The sequence below is a fragment of the Brienomyrus brachyistius genome, chromosome 1 (assembly GCF_023856365.1).
Source record: "Brienomyrus brachyistius isolate T26 chromosome 1, BBRACH_0.4, whole genome shotgun sequence".
NCBI classification, from domain to species: Eukaryota; Metazoa; Chordata; class Actinopteri; order Osteoglossiformes; family Mormyridae; genus Brienomyrus; species Brienomyrus brachyistius.
The window spans coordinates 24,601,588-24,621,048 of NC_064533.1; the positions used below are offsets into that span (position 1 = coordinate 24,601,588).

General features: G+C 37.2%; 1 protein-coding gene across 1 annotated transcript; it reads left to right on the top strand.

Moving 5' to 3' along the window:
• The first annotated feature begins 4,625 nt into the window (after positions 1 to 4,625).
• skida1 (SKI/DACH domain containing 1) lies at positions 4,626 to 9,567 on the top strand. Its single transcript, XM_049024857.1, has one exon. It carries the CDS (start codon positions 5,214 to 5,216, stop codon positions 7,599 to 7,601), a length of 2,388 nt encoding a protein of 795 aa, XP_048880814.1. The 5' UTR covers positions 4,626 to 5,213; the 3' UTR covers positions 7,602 to 9,567.
• Positions 9,568 to 19,461: the final 9,894 nt, after the last annotated feature.

Here is a 19,461-nt window from a genome sequence, read left to right on the forward strand (position 1 = left end):
GTTAAGATTGCCATTGTTATACTACGAAGTATTAGCACGCTCCGTAGACGATTACATTTATTACGGATAAATATTGACTAATGGTTAAAATGCAACATTATTTACAATATGAACTTTGTTATTAGTTCTTTGATTTTAATGGATCACAACAAATTGCATGAAAGGCGAACTGAGAATCTTATGTAAACAAATAACTATGAACGACAGACATCGTTAAACTTTTTATTTAATTGGGACATTCTGATCATGTAATATCGACGGGATGTCAATACCTGATCTGTTTATTCTTTGTGTTTAGAGACTGATTTTCAGTCTATAAGGACGGTGGGATTGTGGGTCCTTTGTTCTTACTAACGCGTGTATGAGAAGAATTTGCGAATTTTTATTTTCTTGGCGCTGCCCGATTGATAGATTCCTTCCTCTGTTTGACATTTCAACAATTCGGCAGCATTTAATGGCGTTTTTACGTGGCAGTCAACACGAGGGTGATTTTGTCCAAGGGAGCAGAAAAAATGGTAAAATGTTTTGTTCAGTAAACCATTTTAACTTTTTACAAACTCCCCATGATGGACATTTGACGTGGTTTCTTATCTGATCTGTGTAAGACATTGACGTCAGTTGGATATCGTGTGCTGAAAATGGTTATACAGCTACTTAACGTCCACGTGCAATAAAACTATTAGCAGAATTAAAGCATTTCAATCTTTTCAAGTTTATGACCCCAATTCCCCACACTTCACTCATCACAGTATATAAAGGCTTTTAGAAATGAAAAATACAATTAAACAAAACATGCAAAGTATAGCCTATTTATTTATGACATTTGCTCAGGCTGTTTTATAAACAATGCATCGTGACCGATAAAACGGGAGAGCGTGTACGCCTGACCACGTGGGTAATACGATGGTCTACAAAAATGACACAGAAAAAGAACAAGAGGAGGTGAAAGGTTATTCCACCCCACCCCCTAGTGCCATTCACGGTCTCGAGTGTCAGATTGCACAGAACACTTTTAAGTATCTAGTCTCGGTCTGTATGTATTGTACAATGTACTCTAGCATTCGTGCTTAAAGTTAGCCCCTGCAAGTTCGACTACTGACTAACGTGTGTTTTCTCATAAAACAATATTTAGGTCTCATAGATGGTGGTAGGTTTACGAGGGTGCATTTATGTTAATCTAAAATGGCGCAAAAAAACGTATATGCAAAGAAACAGTTACCATTTTATTTGTTTTCATGAAATGCACTTATTCATTTTGTTTGACAGCAGGAATTCCTCTCGACACATTATTTTTTAAAGTTTCACTGAAGCGATAGAAAGACAGATTCCAGAATACAACCCACACATTCGGTCCAAACAAACCTTGAGTCCCTGAAAGAATAGTGTGACAATATGTCATGAAATGAACAAAGGAAATGTGATTGAAAGATAAACCTCAAATATATTTCTGGCTTGTTGTTTCTTAATAGCGGCATGGGCAATAACGACTATTTCTTCTTACCTTAAACTTGTTCTAATCTGAATATCTTCCGCCTCGAACTTTTTTGGCGCACGATCCCTGCGGAGGGCGCCCTTATAAATACGTCCGGGATTCTTGGGCGAACATGAAATTTGACGATTTATTTTGCGACCGTGTGAGTCTCCCTCTGTTTGAGAATCCGAGCACGTTGTTGTGAGCCTGACGAAGCCCCTGGGTGAATCGGTCACGTTTTCAGCCTCTAGGTCCATCCTTATTTGCTGAAGGAAAGGAAGCGTGCTGGCCTGGCGGAAAACACCTTTACCAATCTGCTGAATACTTGGCGAGAAAGAAATAAGCGATGCAATGAATACTTTATAAATATTTTGCAGTTTTAATAGGCTGTTGGAAATTAGACTGATTTCCTTAAAATGTCAGATGTATTTTAGATTTTTTATATTGATACATGCACGGATTTTTCAACTTTGCGCAAGTGAAAACTGAAACTTGAATTTTAAAAAAGGGGTATGAGGCCGAATCAGTACTTTACTGAAGTCGCTATAAAGGTCATGCTTCTCTATATCTTAGATTCAGATTGTTGTTTGTGTGTAAAGAATGACAAACGTTACATTAGCGTTCTGCTTACAGGGCCTATTGTAACACTGTAAAATAACATTGTGTCAACCCCGTAATAACTATAGGCCTACCGTTTTACTTTTAGAACAAAGATTTTAACGATAGGTTCATTTCACATAGAAAGGTAGTTTAAACAACAACACGCATGACAATAATAATAATAATAATTATTATTATTATTATAACGGCTCTGTGGACACAATTTTTTCAGTAGCTATATAAAGAATGATGTTTTGGTTAACCAAAGATCATGTGCGGACTGTCAAGTGAAAAGGCAAGAGCAGCATGTTTTTGGCTAAGCTAACAATTTTACATTTTTCCCCACTACGGCTCTTGCTCAATTGGCTTATAACCACTTTGAGCAAAATGTGGCTAAATAAATATAACACATTTCAATTAGGCCTACTTAAAAAAATCTAGGAAAATCGATACCAGCCCTGCATATAATATATAGCATGGAACGTGCTATATACGTAGAATAGCACTATATACTACTGCGGGCCGCTACTCAGCTACTCTGCTGATCTTAAATAGGCCGCGTGAACAGCCCATAAGTCTTCGAGAGGTTCGGGATCACCGCAAGGGTTAAGTCAGCATGTTATTGCCAAGGTCGCAACAGATATGTAATTTTTATCCGCTTCCTTTGAGTTTGCTCCAAATCGTATAGTGTGTGTCTGTGTGTATGTATGTATATATATATAATGTACGCACATACGTCCACGCCACATTATTATTATTGTTATTAATCCGATAAGCTGCCAGGACTGGGGACCGGAATTACTTTTTTATTTTGCGGTGTTTGCGGTTCAAATACAGAATCACGCCAGCATACAGGCTAAGCCAGCAGGTTCCCTCTTGGGACTTGAATCTCACTTTAACCTATGCTAGATATCGGTAGCAGTGAAATTGCATTTATTCAAAATGTACTTAATTGTAAATTGCAACAAAAGGTAACAGGTTTAAATACAAGCTTCCCTCTAAATAATTACCTGTTCACAACAGATTTTGCGCGTATTTATTTACCTATATCACTCATTATCTAAAATATGGTCGGTGAACCCCATAAATATACTTTAAATCATTCACTTCGGGTTTTTCCGGGCGCTGCAAGCTAGGTAAAGTTAGCTTCAGACATGCAATGGTCCACGGATCGAAGCTCTTTTTATTTTTCTAGCAGAGCCAAATCAACGCGGGCAGGCGGCGCAAAAGATACGGCGGTTTCAAATATCAAATATAGGTAACTTAGGCTACTATTAGGCTAGGTGCAATGAAACTCTTTCAGACTCCTTATACACGGCGTGTCGGCAGAAAGCCCTGTCTTCTGCTAGGACCTTCAGCTTTTCCATTTGCATGTTCATATACGTAACAACTCTTTAACCGATTAGAATATTTAACCACATGCAGAACGCTACACCAAATATTCTAAACGTAGAGATTACAAAATGCCGTACGTGTTTGGACTTGGCCGCACCAACAACAATATGCAATAAATTCAATTCACGTCCAAGAATAACATTATCATGCACCGACACAATTTATACCGTCAATTAGTACCAAGAGCGAGTAGTATTACAGATTAAATACATAATTCTTGCAATTCCTGTAATATAATACTTGCAGTTAAGGTTACGACACTACCCCTTTTGCATATGAGGCACATTCACAGCACCTTAGCCCGGCAATACCGGTATGAATGGTCTCACGAATGGTCCCATGTCGTTCTATAGAAACATACATTAGGCTGTTGAGTAAAACGTGAAATCTGCAATTCAATAGGCAAACAGTTAGACTGCTAATCCAGGTGTTTTGTCCGGTTTCTGAAACTCTAGTTAGACATTGGCTCATGCCCAAAACGTAACTTACAGAGTAATTACTAATCTCTTACAACCTTGTGGTGCATTGTCCTCTTTTGTATTTTTATTGATCGCTTTCATTGGCTTTTCTCCACTTAGATGCACCTTGTCTTAAGTAAAACAAAATTTTCGACAACCAAAAACCTGAAACCGGTCTTTATTTAAAATGAAGTTGCTGTTAAAATCGACACAAATATATTGTCGTTTTCATCTTTGTTCTGATTCTTTCGTAATTTTTGTTATAGTGCAGTAGGGAAGTATTTATAATCATTGTTGTTTTTGTAGGTTTTTTATTTTTGGCTTTTGCTGATTTTCCGTATGCACTGAAAATCTTGTTTCATTATATAATTTATTTGCAAAGAATTAAGAAAAGGGTAAAACAATAGCAGTGAAAACAATCAATACAATAATATAATAACCGCGCCCAATGCATAACCATTTCATAAATATTTTATGCAATAAATAATGTATATCCAAACCCTAAATAATAACCAAAAAATATTATAATATAATACATAAACAAAATATTAGTAACCCAAGAAAACAAGGATAATGGCCGAAAACATTTTTTTTAAGATTCCATTATTGCTCGTTTACAAACGTACTTCTGGAATATCAGTATTAAGCTTGGAGGTACTAATGTCGCTTTGGATAGTTTAAAATATTTTGGGTGAGTAAAGAAAACTGGTTTCTGTGGGTAGCGGAAGGGGTGGTAACTGGGTGGAATATAAATTTTTATTGCATCACCTTGTCAGTAGCGTCCAATCAGAGCCCGTTTCGAGAGGCAATAATTGATGAAGGTGTCTGTGCACTTGCCCTATTCCACATTTCATATAGCTTAAGCAGCAAAGGGAATTGCAGCTGCATTTACGGTCTTATTTTCTCTCTCTCTCTCTCATCAGCTCTCCCTTTTCCCTCTCTCCTCTCTCTGAATTCCTCTCACTCTGGTGGAGCAGTTTACCTTCCTCTTCTCCATTTAGCAATTGGAGAGAGCAGCGAAAGACCGCAGGTATAAGAATCCGGGAAGACAGCAGCCTGCCTGTCCGCCGCATTCCACACGTTTCTTCCGCCATACCGGGCCCCTAGTAATGGATTAATTGCTTTATGTGCTTCATTTTTTTAGCGATTCTTTTTGCGACGTTTAGTTATAAAGGCAGTGCGGACGCACTGTTATCAGCAGGTCTGACGACACAATGCCTTCAGATAAAGGAACAGTTTGCCTTGGATACTCATCGCACCAGATGTGGGAACTGATACAATAGAGAAAAATGGGAGACTTGGAGTCTGGTTTTGAAGAGATGGAGGGGGTGAAGCTTGGTTACTTGGTTATTGAGGGCAAGCAAATGTTTGCCCTTTCACAAGTCTTCACGGACCTCTTGAAAAACATTCCGAGGACAACTGTGCACAAACGCATGGACCACTTAAAAGTAAAGAAACACCACTGTGATTTGGAGGAATTGCGAAAACTCAAAGCAATAAACTCTATAGCCTTCCACGCGGCGAAATGCACGCTGATTTCCAGGGAAGATGTGGAGGCTCTGTACGTCTCCTGTAAAGCGGACCGCTTACCAAAATCCAAAAAGCGAAAATCAAATTCGCGCCCACCAGACCTCTACGATGGCCAGATTCGCCATGAACCCCGCTATAATTTTTGGAAAAAACACGTCTGGTTTCGCTTGCATGATGCCTCTCAGCCCTTCTCCTTTAAGCACACAGCTGGACGACAGGAGGTCGCCTCGTCCCCGGCTTGCAATCTACCTCAGATTTATAGCAAATTCATCAGCCATAGCTGCGAAGCAGTCAGCAGGACGGCTTGCAGAGCCTCCAAAAACTATGAAACAGCTGAAATACCTGGCAGCCGCGTAACGTTTAATGCGAGCCATTCGTTTTTTCGCAACGTGGTTTGCAGTCGCCAGCCAGTGCTATACCATTCCGCCATTGCGGCGCAGTCCAGCCTCTCTAGCACAGCCGGCCTAATTTATAAAAGGAAAAGAGAGCAGGAGGGCTCAGGGAGGGAATTGTGCAACACGAGCAGGCACCGTCGCCAGGTTTTTCTTTTCCCAAAGTGCTGCAAGCCAAAAGTATCCAACGGTACTTTAAACAAATTTCACCTTGAGCCGGAGTTATTCCACGACCACCAGCAAGCCGAAAGTTTCCAGGAGAGCTGCAGCAGCGACACGGAGTCCACTTCTAACTCTGAAAGAGGTAATTATGACTCTGATTTCGGGTCATGTCTGTCTACCAGCACCAACTCCGGGACCTCAGACGACGACGAAGATGATTCCCTGTCAGAATCGTCAGATGTCACGGACGACAGTTCTTCCCAATCCGATTCTAGCTCCGTATCGAGCCGGGTCTCTTTACAGAGTATTCGGTTCAGGCAAACGAGCTTGTCAGCTCTCAACAATAAAACGCATTTGGCGCCACTGCCTGCTGTTCACTATAATAACCAACACAAGACAACAGATAAAGGCGGAACAACTTTGTTTGATTATGGTCTTTCAAAACTATACCTTAAGAAATCTGACTGTACTCCCGATGGTGATAAGCAGGACGCCGTCAGGTCACCCAAGCAGTGCAAACATTGCCCGCTTGACCCGGGAAGGGAGAGGGAGCGACTTTCTGGGTCATTCTTTGAAATTCCAGATCGTCCAGCACGAACTGACCCCAAAACTGACAGCGCTAAAGAAATAAGTCCTTCGCCTTTCTCAAAGAAAAACAAAGACTTTCCTGCACAAAGAGTACCGGGAGAAGCAAAAGAATCCCACGAAGCCTGGATATCACACTGTGCTCAATATAAAGAAACAACAGTTTCTAAGTACAGCGACAGCAATACTTCATTAACCGCAAATTTCACGAAAGAAGCAAAAATTAGCAAAGGCACGAAACACGATCAACCTATCAGGAACATCAAGGAGGACGTGGAGGATCTGTGCGCACCCTCAAATTATAACCACGGGAATAACGCGGAAGCAGAAACGCAGCCAAGTTTATTACCCAATGTGAAAATCAAAGAAGAAAACAGCTCTGACGAACGCGAGTACTCCTGTCAAGATTCTGCAGTTGGATCCCAATACGGATTGAGCCCAACAGAGCCAGGAATTGTTCACTACTTTGTTGATGGTGGCGACTTTACGGATTCCAAAAATTCTTATAAATCCAACAGGGCAAACAACACTGTATACCAGAAGTCTCCAGCAAGGAGGTCGGGAATTATAAGCACTTTAAACACTACTTATCCGGATGAGGGAGATTATAAAAATGGTGCTAGGGTTAGGAAAAACTACAGGACTTTGGTACTGGGAAAACAATATGGGAATCCGAGGACGCATGCTAAATTCAATGCAAAAGTTAACAGGACGCCAAGTACAGGTAAATCCGAATATTGTGAAGGATCTGAGGATTATATAACTTCGAGTAAACGCAGACGCGCCTCCAGCAACGCGTCAGTTGTGAAAAAAACCTTTAACTTCATAGCAAATTTTCCACCGCCTCCATCGCTGATTATTGGCAGCGATGGGGATCTGTGTCCCGCTTATTCTTTAAGTTCAACGAAGAATAACCAAACGCCTCATAGATCGCATCCCGTGTGGAAATGGCAGCTCGGGGGCCCCGCTCTACCTCTTCCGCCCAGTCACAAATTCAGGAAATTTTAGTCTGGGGAATGGTTTGCCTTTGTGTTTCTGACGTCTTCTGAACCGATCGAAAACCAATGAGTGATTGTTTTATTTGCATACGTTTAATTTGCTGGGCAGCATTTCCACGTCGTTACTGGACTTTAATGGGAAAAAAAAATTCTCAGCCTTTTCTGGAACAGTTTCGTTTTTATCATGCCCTTTTTATACCTATCTCAAGGATGTATACAAATAAACACAAAACCCACTTAAATCCAGGTGCCGTTAATGCAGAACAATTTGCAAAAGTGTTCAAAGCAACCGTTGTTGTTTCTCGCGTCGACTAATTACTATAGTCCACTGTAAAATTGTATCCTTCATATGTGTACTGAATGTATCGAGACTGAACGACTCATCTGCGTTAATGTTTTAAATATCTTAAATCTTTGTGTTCAGAACCACTAGGGAGTTCGCTTTTCATATTTGGGGCATTACTAAACTGTGTTTTTTTATTCTCCACGAACACGTACGTCGTTGCCTTCAGTCGTAGAATGTTTTAATTATGTTCCTATGCTTTTAGGAAATAATGATGTTTCTGTTGTGAATTTATTTTATTTTGTATGTTTTTCTTTTATCGTTGACGGTTATGCTCTTGTTTTATTGAGCTCACAAAGAAAACAGCCTGCGTAAAACTCGTATAGGCTCACCACAGCCGCCCATTAGTACTGACAATCAGGATAAACTTTTTATATTTGCACAAAAAAGCAAGACAAAAAAAATCCGTTTTGTGCTGGAACATTTTTGAAGGTAATGCAGGGCACTGAATAAAAGCACAAGCTTAGGATATGTTGCACTTTGAAAGGATCCTGAGGCCTGTTTCAGCATGTGGGCCGAGTGTGTCTTAAGTCGTAAAGCAGGCCTATCCGATGGTTAACACAGCTCTCTTTCCACTATTTTCATAAACGACTCTAATAATCCTCACAACTGCGAACCTCATCTTTGGCAGTAATTTAACATCTGAGTATTACGGTTGATTTTAATAATTACGTTATGTACAATATTTTAAACGTTATAACAAAATTAACTGGTCGGACCTACAACAAAATTACAATGTGTTAGAGTAATACATAAGCCGCACTATACATTTTAGATGGTATTTAACTAAGATATTGGTCGATAACGTGAACTACTTGCAAACCAGGTCTAAACCTTAGTCAGGGTTTTAGTTGATGTTTTCCTCTCATAACCAAAATAGGCTACAATAAGCTATAAATATTGTACAATTACAACTGTTGTCAGTATAATAGCATAATTATCACTGTATTGACAGATCTGCCGGCTTAAAAGCTTTATAACTCAACGGAAAAGTAAGAATTTTCATGAAACTCGCTATTTTATGCCATCAGATTTGTTGTACCTGGGTACACATTTATGCGTCTGTTATGCGTTTCAATCTATTACCAATTTATTTGCTTTTTTTTCTCCCCATAAAATACATTGTGGCTATCCCTTTGTAGGCCACGTTACTTTTGTGACAGCCTGCCTCAGACATAATTAAATAATCTTTTTGAGTAGTGTGTACTGACAACAACCCAGTTTTCATTGCAAGGAACCATTCATTTGCAGTTTCATGCTTCGCAATATGACCCGGACTATAGGATTTCTGCAAAAACTGAATTTCCAGTCCTACTATTAGGCGTATACACTGGACAAAACTTAGTACTGTGATTATCCGTGCTGAATATCGGTAGCCCTTGGATGTAACCTAGGCAAAACGATGTACATGCCTCGATACGACTGTGGGTATTTATCCGTCCCTTGTCCAGCTTCTGTTTTGTGTCATATTTAATGGACATTTAATAAAATCGATTTTACCTTTAATGTTATTTATTTTTAGTAGATGAAACGTAATGTATATATTGGCGGAAAAAACAACGTCAATCAGACAACAAATCGTAACTTTTCTACTCATATATGTCGATGAATAAATGCACGTAACGCGTCTACACCCAAATGTATGGCCTTTGAATCACCATTTTATATCATGTGTATTCGGAATATTGCCAACTTTACTACGTTACACAATGTGCCCCGAACTGTGTTAAGAGACTGCGCCTTGATCGGGTAAAAAACAAAGCGACACTTTTGTAAGGTCTCACTTCGCGTTGGTCTCGACCACACTGTTGGACTCGCCAATATTCATTTTCTGGAGAATAAACTACTTTCATCTTGTCCCAAAAATGGCAAGAACCTCTCTGACCCCATAGGCCCGTTTTCACACGTGTGACCGGTCTTCTCTCCTGTAGGCTAGACCTACCCCTTGTCCTGGAAAAGACCGCTACTTGATTGTAAAGGCAGAGTTTTGCAGAGTTGGACCTCGTAAAAATATGATGGCAGAGCACGCACACCGGCGACAAACTTACGTATTCCGATAACTACTTTCACATCCTGAAGTTTGCCGCTGAAATGGAGTTCGGTTGAACAGCTGAGCTTCACTGGACATCCAAGGTGTAGCTGCTTTCAGATAAAGCTCAGAAGTTATTATATCGGTGCTTTTTATTAATCGAAATACTTGAGGTCGGTCACTGGTTGTATAAATTAAATTATTTATTTTTTCAATTTATACGTTTTTACATCTTTACTGTGTAGGATAAATGCACTCGAAATCAAAACTTGAACGGTGAATTATGAAGCACTTTCTTCACTTGTTAAACAATGCATTTCTCCATTAAATTCATTTTCAGTGTAAATGACGAGTGGGTTCTTGCTTTTGTTCTATTAGAACTGAGCTCATGTTGTCCAATGCCAATATTTATTCCAAGGCATACCCAAAGCAACTCATATCAGGATATCGGGAATCGGCAAGTGAAAAGTGTTTCCTATGCGCGTGCTTGTGTGTTTACTGGACTGTCCTGTAAACACAGTCAAACATGCAAAAACACACTACGTAGCCTAAATTAATGGCGGAACCTCTGTTTTCGCAAGCAAATGTATATGGTGCAGAACAGAAAAGGAGCGAAGTGCGCCACAGTAGATAAACTTACAGTCTATTTGTTTGCTGTCCATTGTTTTGTGCAGTTCACATATGTGCATATCTTGAATGCAAATTAAAAATGTTCAAAGGCATGCCTGCTTTGTACCGAGTCGTACACACAGCTCAACATTGTATTTGGAGTGGCACGTATGGACTGCAGGTTAGATCAAATCCCTTTTAATAGTAGAGAGCTACGATTTAGAAGATGTTTGAGAGCTGCGGATACAAAAATTACCAAACCGTGTAAAATGGCCAACATATACATAAAGTTCAATTTTCCAATTTGTATTTAACTATAAAATTACAATTTAGCTTGTCTCTCAGAAACAAAAGCGATCGAAAACTTTTAGGCAAGCACTTGAAATGTCAAATCTGGCTTTTTAAAATTAAATGTTAAGCTTACCAGAATTGGAATATTGTATGTACTACAATTCTCCATTTGGGAGAAGAAGTTACTAAGTACACGCAAATGTTTTCATTGTTGAAAAATATTAACGTTAATTCACGAAGCATAATGTGGTCTTTGCAACTTCGAAAAAATGCAATTCTCTTCCTGTTTTTTGTAGACCATACATTTGCAACTAGTTCGTAGTAAATGGCTTTCTTTTTGACTAATCTCTTGCATTGTTTCTGGTAATTGGAGCATCGCTATTTTCGAAATGGTCTTACTGGCAAATTATGGTTTAAAAAGTATTTCCCATCTGCAAAGTAAAGACGAATGTAAGTTCACAGCTCCGGTGAGCGGACCAATACGGTAACGACAACACCCCTTCACGAACAAACCGGTAATAACAACAAAACCCTAGATACAGACACACTTTTCTCGTTATCTTCACGACAGGACATGTTTATAGTTAATATCGACATGTGCTAATCTAGTCAGAAGATGTGACATGGAACAAAAACCAGACTGAATCGGGCTTCTTTTGTTGAACTAAAACAACAAAAACAATGAAAATATTTCAGATGGTTGAACATCGAGAAATAAAAAGAAAAGATTTGATCGTTACTATGCGCTACTCTGTTGCCTGGAGTTATTTTGTTGCCTTAATTGAAATGCAAATTGCAACATTCTGATAATAGTGAATGTATAGGAGTTTTAAATAGTGAATAATTCATATAAAGTATATTCAGTTGTAGCTTTAATAAAATTGTCTTTATATGTAATTATCAATCTTATATTTGATCACATTTTTACGGTATGCACTTCAGTCAACACTACACCCGGATTGATAACATTTCGTGCCCTAAAACTTATTAGGATGTTGTTGGAGACACGAGGGAATATTTCAACCCCCACCGTTGAAATATTGCATATACCACAGGACGACATTGGAAAGAAAACCTTTTAGGCCTTGAGTTGATCTCTGAACGTCTTGGCAGATGTCGTAAAAAGAATGATTTGGAGATACGTGAATACCGCATTTTAAGGAAAATCAGTAGTTAGTTGGTTACTTAGTTAATTGGGTAAATAACCCGATTAATTAATCATAAATCATCTGTAAAAGAAAAATATGTTAATGAGGAGGCCTATAATTTCAAAGGATTGGGTTGTGTATAAAATACGTCTTAATACGGTCTTAATGTTATCGTCAAACGGCATTTACAGTTGGTAATTCATAAGCACGTGGATACTGTGAAATACAATACAACTTAATTTTCTTAAAATGTTAATGTTGGTCACAACCCAATTTCGTCTTTGTATATTTGCCTTTCCATATAAATATAACAAACAAGTAAATATGATAATGCAGATTTTCATTGTTCAGTCAATATAACAACCAGTGTTCTTTCTTGTAGCAGTTACTTCAAGAACCGCAAAAACGCAAAGGGTGCGCACACACAAACACACACATACCAAATTAAGGATTTCTTTATCTTCACTTACTCAATCGTCAGATTATCGCTTTATGGGCTAATTAAGCAACACAATACTACCTAACCATCTAGGCTATAAACATGCAGCTCGGCTATGACGTTGTTATTCAGTACGTAAGTATGTAAGTATGTAAAAATGAATATGAAGTCACTTAACCGCGTATCTGGTATTATAAAGTGTATCAGTAGGACTACAAGGTATAGTATATTCTTTGGAAAAAGTTATAATTATTACATTTGTATATTCACTTTCCACATTGTGTTATATATTTTTATTAAATTGTATTGCATCGTCAGACCACTGTAATTAAACTTGTTTGAAGGCAAAAAGCAGAAGTCTCCGTAACTATATAGGGTGATTTTTCATTCTGTCCATTGCATCTTTTAAAACTGTTAATATTTAAATTAGATGCGGCAAGTTTTTATGCAACTCGTCGTTCTGCTAGGCCCATAATTCAAGGTATTTATATCAAATAAAGGCGATTTTTTTGTTTTCTTGCGCAGGTGTTGCCTCTGGCAGGAAACCCACAAAGAGATAATATAAACGAGACTGTACGATTTCAAAAGCCTAAGTTGGGCGTTTTGATTGCTTTCAGTTTCACTGTGGCTTGCGGACGACATACGCCGACTGCTCGAAAAGAAGCCTTTCTTGGAGAGACACACCAATGAATTGAAATTAAATTATGTTATTCTATTTCTGAAATGACAACTAGAACAGATTGTCCGAGAATGTTATTTACATTGTTTCATCTATTTACAAATTATAATTAATGCCGCCTTGCACATTCAGTAACTTGTACTTTCATTTGTCGGTGTTCCAAACATGTTTTACGTACCCTCATGATACTGATTTGAGAAGGCGATACGACTTGCATTACTTTAAGATATATTACAATAAATCATGTCTAATTGCACAGTAAAGAAAGGGTGTTTTGCACATGTTTCTACTTTCCGCAAAAATTGCCACGAACACGCTTTAATATAGACGTGCTGCATCAATAACGACACGGGGAACATGGGATTTACGATCATTTAAATGTCCATTTTTTTATCTTGAAAATGAGTCAAAATAAAGCTGTAGCTAAAGTTAACATGTTTCATTACTTAAACAGCTAGGTCTACATGAAGATCTCCGCAATGCGTGCATGTTACAAATACTGTGAAACAACAACGCAATTAAAGATACAACAAGATCCGACGAACTGCAACTCTCCTTAGGTATGGAAACGCGATACTTTAGAAAGCTAACGTCTGAAGACAGCCAGTGATCACACACGCTGTGTTTGGGGGAGTGTATTGCTGGACTAGCCCTATCAAGGCCTGATAACGTAGGAACATCAGCGGCGTCCTTACTTAACATTTTGTCAGTTCCATATGTCGGTTCAAATGATGTTAAGTGCAGCAGTGGGTTTGTTATTTGCGAAAGGCCACGTCACTCCAGTGCTGATTAAGGATGGAGATTTCATCAGTGTAAAAGAACAGCATGGAATCCACAGTCCTTAGACGGAGAACCATAATCATTAATGCATTATTTTGTAACGTTTCTCCGATGGACATAGAACTATATACGAGACTTTAAATGCCAGCGTTTACGTAGGCATATTTTAATAAGTAATAATTTTGATAAACATATTTATTAATGTTAAAAGTAACAAATCAATACTAACTGGGTGGGTATGAGGGGAAAATACCTTATCTTACATGTGGGATTCATATTTTAATTATAATCTCTTAAATCAAATAAGTAACACCACAAACAAGCTATCTGCGCTTAATGATTGCAAGTTTTACGTTACCTAATTTCACATATTGACAGTTTTCAAACTTAAAGCCATAATCCAGTTAGTGATATTTTGAGAAGTTGCTGCTTTTTACATTTAATGGTTTTCCAATAACACTGTGTAGAAAATTACCCATATCAAACGACTGATCCGAGGTCCCGACGTCGGACGGTAATGCACCGGGCAAGCCAGCTCGTTTTCAGGCGTGTTAGTCTTCAAGATCAGCTTTTACATCAACGAATGACCGAAAATGGACTAAATTATTAAATAAACAACACAGGTTAAAGAAAGAAAGAAAGAAAGAAAGGCATAGGCCTATATAGACCTATACCATACAACTTAACGCATTTTGGTTGATCACTGATTCTGTACGAAGTAAACGGCTCCAGCGAGGAAATATTCACAGAACAGTTGGAAATTTAGAATGAGTTTGCATTCTTTATTAGGTAATTTATTTGGTAGGATGACAGTCCTCTTGCAGCAACTCGCTCAAACACCGTCACAATGTTACAGATATTGAAATCTGTCATCTCAAGACTGATTTTTAAAACTATGTTCTTTGTAGACAATTGTAGTTGTTTTATGGTGTTTTTATAAGTCACCATGCTACGTTCTTGAATGGGCTATCCAGTTTAAATACCTTTTTTTAAGCTATACAAAAACAAATGGAACAAAAACATACCAACATCTTGCTTACTAGGAGGTCCACATGACAAAGCCCTTGTTGTCAGCTGTAAAATGCATACATTCATCTCTTAAGTAGCGTTGTCTTTCACAATATAAGGCTTTAGACATGCAGATCGCACGCCGTAATACATGCGCAACTCCTTTTAATTAATTAATTCAGTAAATTCTACCCCGCAGGTAACTTAGTCGTGAATGTGCACTGATATTTTGTTAGAATGTTTTCGAAGAATTGTATTTTGAATTGATCTCTCATCACCATAACAGGGTTATCCATTAAAAATGTAACCCCCTTAATTGGTATTTTAAATGGGTTTTCAAACGGAATACAAGTTGCGCTTTCCTCGTGAGAAATGAGAATTATGGAAATCTAATGGCGGTTCCTAGTTTTTTTATATTATACGTTTAACTAGGCACTCAGAAATTGAGTATTTAATCATTAATTCTTGCGCAGTTTGATTTAAATTTACTGCTTTCAAATAAGCACCGGGCTGGTCACATAACTGAGACGACAATATGCTTGAGCACAATATCTCTAAAGAAAATAAATTATATCATACCAGTCACTAATGGTTAAGTATGTTAGAGATTTTCCAGTCACGTATCACATGCTTGGTGTTAGATTCGCCTCTTGTACTTTTCCAGGTCGCATAACGTCTTCATCAAAATACCTAAATAAACGTATCCTCTCAAGGTTACATTTTTTCTCAGTCGCCTGACCACGCTCCTTGAAACTTAATTTCAAAACGTTTAAGATTCACAGCATTCTTACCCAAACCTTTAATGTGTAGAAATATTTAATAAATGGATGAATTGCCAATTGGAAGCAGCAGGCAGAAGGAAAAACTTATAGTAAAAAATTTAGATAACTGTGAATTCTGACATTTTATTCTGAGAAAAAGTGTGTTTTTATGGGCTGTATTTTGCACTTGACTATATTTTATCTGCATTATCAATAATAAAATATTTGGTAATTTTGCATGTTTTATTTACTTTTCCATTTATTTTCATACATTACGAGTTAATTACCATATCAGTATCAAGAAAAGCAGAGTAAATGCTTGCTTTGTTAGTTTATTTAATTTTATGGTTACAGTTTATCCTGCCCTTTGTTAATAATAAATAATAATGCCCTTTAGATGTAAAGTATGCTATTCTTTTCAATTTTATGTACTACGTTCCATTTGCTAGATGTTTGTTTTGTTTGTTACTTTGCATTTTATAAGAGGGTAATTATCTTCTGCAACAACACAATCAGAGGTCTCAATGTTGCGCTATAACTTCTGAAAAGAGGAATAATCACTATTAAAAATAAAAAATGCGGTCATATACCATAAACAAATAGGAACCTACAAGTGTAATACACGACAAGACCAACATTGTTTTAGAGCAAAAATGTTTATTCTACTTAAATAAATTAGAGTCAAAAGGTGACTTAAAGTAGACTTTATTTAATTCACCACAAGTTCCTGTTTAGTCACAAAACTGAGCTTTTCAGCTTTTATATATTACTGATTTTGTCTGAACATCGTAACAGTTTTTTTATTTTTGCTAATTATGGAAAAATAATTATATATATATATATATATAATTATATATATATATATATTTGTTGATCAAAGTGTTTGAATTTTTCTTATTTGGTATAATATAGCCGTTAAAATGAAATAATAATACAAGTGTCTGTGTGGATATAATATGTATAATGCAATATTAAAGTCAGGTATACAAAGATTATTTTGGCTGAAGCGTATCTGTAAACATATTTCTTTTTTTAAAAACTGTATTAATTTGTTTGTCTTTGGACAGCACCTTTTCACAAAGGATTTGAAAACAAAACCTTAAGCTGGTCCGTATAAAATTAACTGAATAATCACTAATGAATATAGGCTACAGTAGCACGTTGGAAGACAACGTGTCCCAAAAGCAAAAAATGATACAATATTGCGATATTTTACTGGTTTGGTAAGTCTGCATTTAAGATTTTCGTAATAGGCCTAGCTGATCGATCAGACTTAATATGATTATAATGCTAATTCTTAGATAAAAAGTAATACTTGTCTTTATAATACAGGACATGGGTATTCAGTCAAACGTGCCCATCATGTCTGCCTTTTAACATGTATTTAATTACTCCAGTTCATCATAAATAAAAGAAAGAAATGACCATTTTAATGTATTTATGGTGTTGAGGTGGTCGCGGAATAATTAATATATGCACAGAGCAATAATAAAAGATAAAATATTTAATAGCTTCGATTTGCGTATTCTACTTAGCGTGCACGCAGAATGTGGAGTTCCTTGATGTTTTGGGTCATTACCGACACAAAATTCACCGCGTAATCTTGGCAAGGTGTCAGATACGATGTGTGTAATTGCGCGTGGTAATTAGATTGTGTGGAGAATGTTGGGATTTTTCACGCTTCTACTAAAAGGATTTGACAGTAATGTAATATCTGTAACGTAATAGCTGTAAAAGTATGCTACCGCTGCAGTGTCATTATATACATCCAAATTAAACAATTTATTGTTTATATTATCCTAGAAATACGAATAATAAGATCAGGAACAGGATAATTGCTCGCGAAAACGGAGAATTCATAAAAATGGTATAGCAGGCTTTATTTGAAATACAGTAAAAAATGTAATCTATTAGCGCCCTCATTTGGCCATTATTAATACGACACAATGTCTTAAAGGGGAAGATTTCGAATGCGGAAACAAATTTTAAGGTGGAACGGGTGGAATTATTGCATTCGTTTTAAATACGAAATGTGCACTATGCTACGTAAAAGGCTACTTTAAGAACACAACGTTTAAGTTTTCTGTACATGTGATTAACAAGAAGGTCTACATCAATAACAATTGTTTATTTTAAATGAAGATCACTTTACATATCTACCAGTAGACCTATTAGTGTGGTTTGCTTATTTTCATAAGAAAAATAAAATACGCGAATGTATTTTCTTATAAAACATAACGTCGAGTGTGGGTTATTTTGGGTTAACGCTGAGTGTGCATCATTTTCGGAAATGGCTGTTTCAAAATTAGCTAAAACACTTGGCTTAGGCTACTTGAACCATTTCGAAATGTAATTCAATAAAGCGAAATATATGTAATATATCATGCAAGATGTTTGCTTTACTTTGGGATATGACTCATAATTTTCAAAAATGATGGAAAAATAACTAATTATTTGCCGATACTTAATACTGTAAACTGCAGTAGTCCTATTTTACATCGAAAACACGTTAACTCTAAACTCAAACTAGTAAAATAATAAAATGTGGTTTTGCAATACTCTTACCTGCTGGTGGTCTAGTATGAAGCTAGCAGCACAACGATCTTAAATGCCTGCGAGGGAAATGAGGAATAAAATTATTGAATTTCTCTTCACGGCTGAATGCAGCGTATTTAATTTAAATTACAACGAATGTTTTGATTATTTCAGTCAATAAATCGGAAACTTTCCGTTAAACACAGATATTATTATGTTTTGTTAATCTTCACGTGTATTTGTAGCTCAAATTTTAGACATATTCTTCTGCATTTCAGGACCGTTTCTGCCAAAATATTTTCAGTGAGTCATGCATTTCATTTATTTTAACAATCTTAACGAATTTGAATAATCTGATTAGGAATGAAACGGACTACGGAATATTTTCGTTTCTAAATTTCATGCAAATTGCCCTGTCAGCCGTTTAATGTGCAACAGCGCCTCCTTCGAAAACGATATTAGTTTTTGATCTTATTATTTTAATATCTGCAGAAATGTCGAGTATTCGCCGAATGTGCCGTCAGTAGCTCCGTTAGATGAAACGTCGCCATTCGTGTCAAGCAGTCTTTCAGCACAATTATTCAGCAAATCACGTCATCGGAATTTAAGATAATTAAAATAAGATGATTAAAATAATTTCGTATAAAATGCTTATTGATGTGCTAATATGCACAGTGTCGCATTAAACTGCACGCATTGATTCAGTCATAAGTGAGTCTGCTAGCGATTACATCATTGAAAACTGCACAAACAAGCAGAATTGATTTAATTGTGTATAATTCTGGTCCATGTTTTTTTTTTTTTACAGCGAGTTCTCCATCGTCTCTAACATCGTTCGGGTTATTGGGAAAACGGGACGTCGGTTAACAGTCTTGAAATGAGTTTCCTAAGTTTTGCACATATTTGAACGTTTTCCTGTGATGTTCATCTGGGATATACCAAGGTTGATAATTGTGTCGGTGTGTCTTTAGCACATGTAGCTTAGGAGTTGGGACATCTCGGCCTTCTTGTAGAATGGCCATAAAACGTCAGATTCCCGTGAAACTGCTTTGCAGCTTTGACCTCGATTTTTGAGGCTGAAACACGAGGTTTAATGAGAAAAGCCAGATATCTTAGAGCCACTGCTGAGGCAATACAATGTACTATTGTAGATAGACGGCTTAAGGATGTGGGAAAGTGACACAAGATTAGATTATCAAGAACATGTGATCAGAGATGAGATCTGCATGCCAGGCGGGCCTGCTATAA

Bases quoted from the DNA above. Each gene is read 5' to 3' on its own strand.
- skida1 (XM_049024857.1), top strand. From the start codon at position 5,214: ATGGGAGACTTGGAGTCTGGTTTTGAAGAGATGGAGGGGGTGAAGCTT.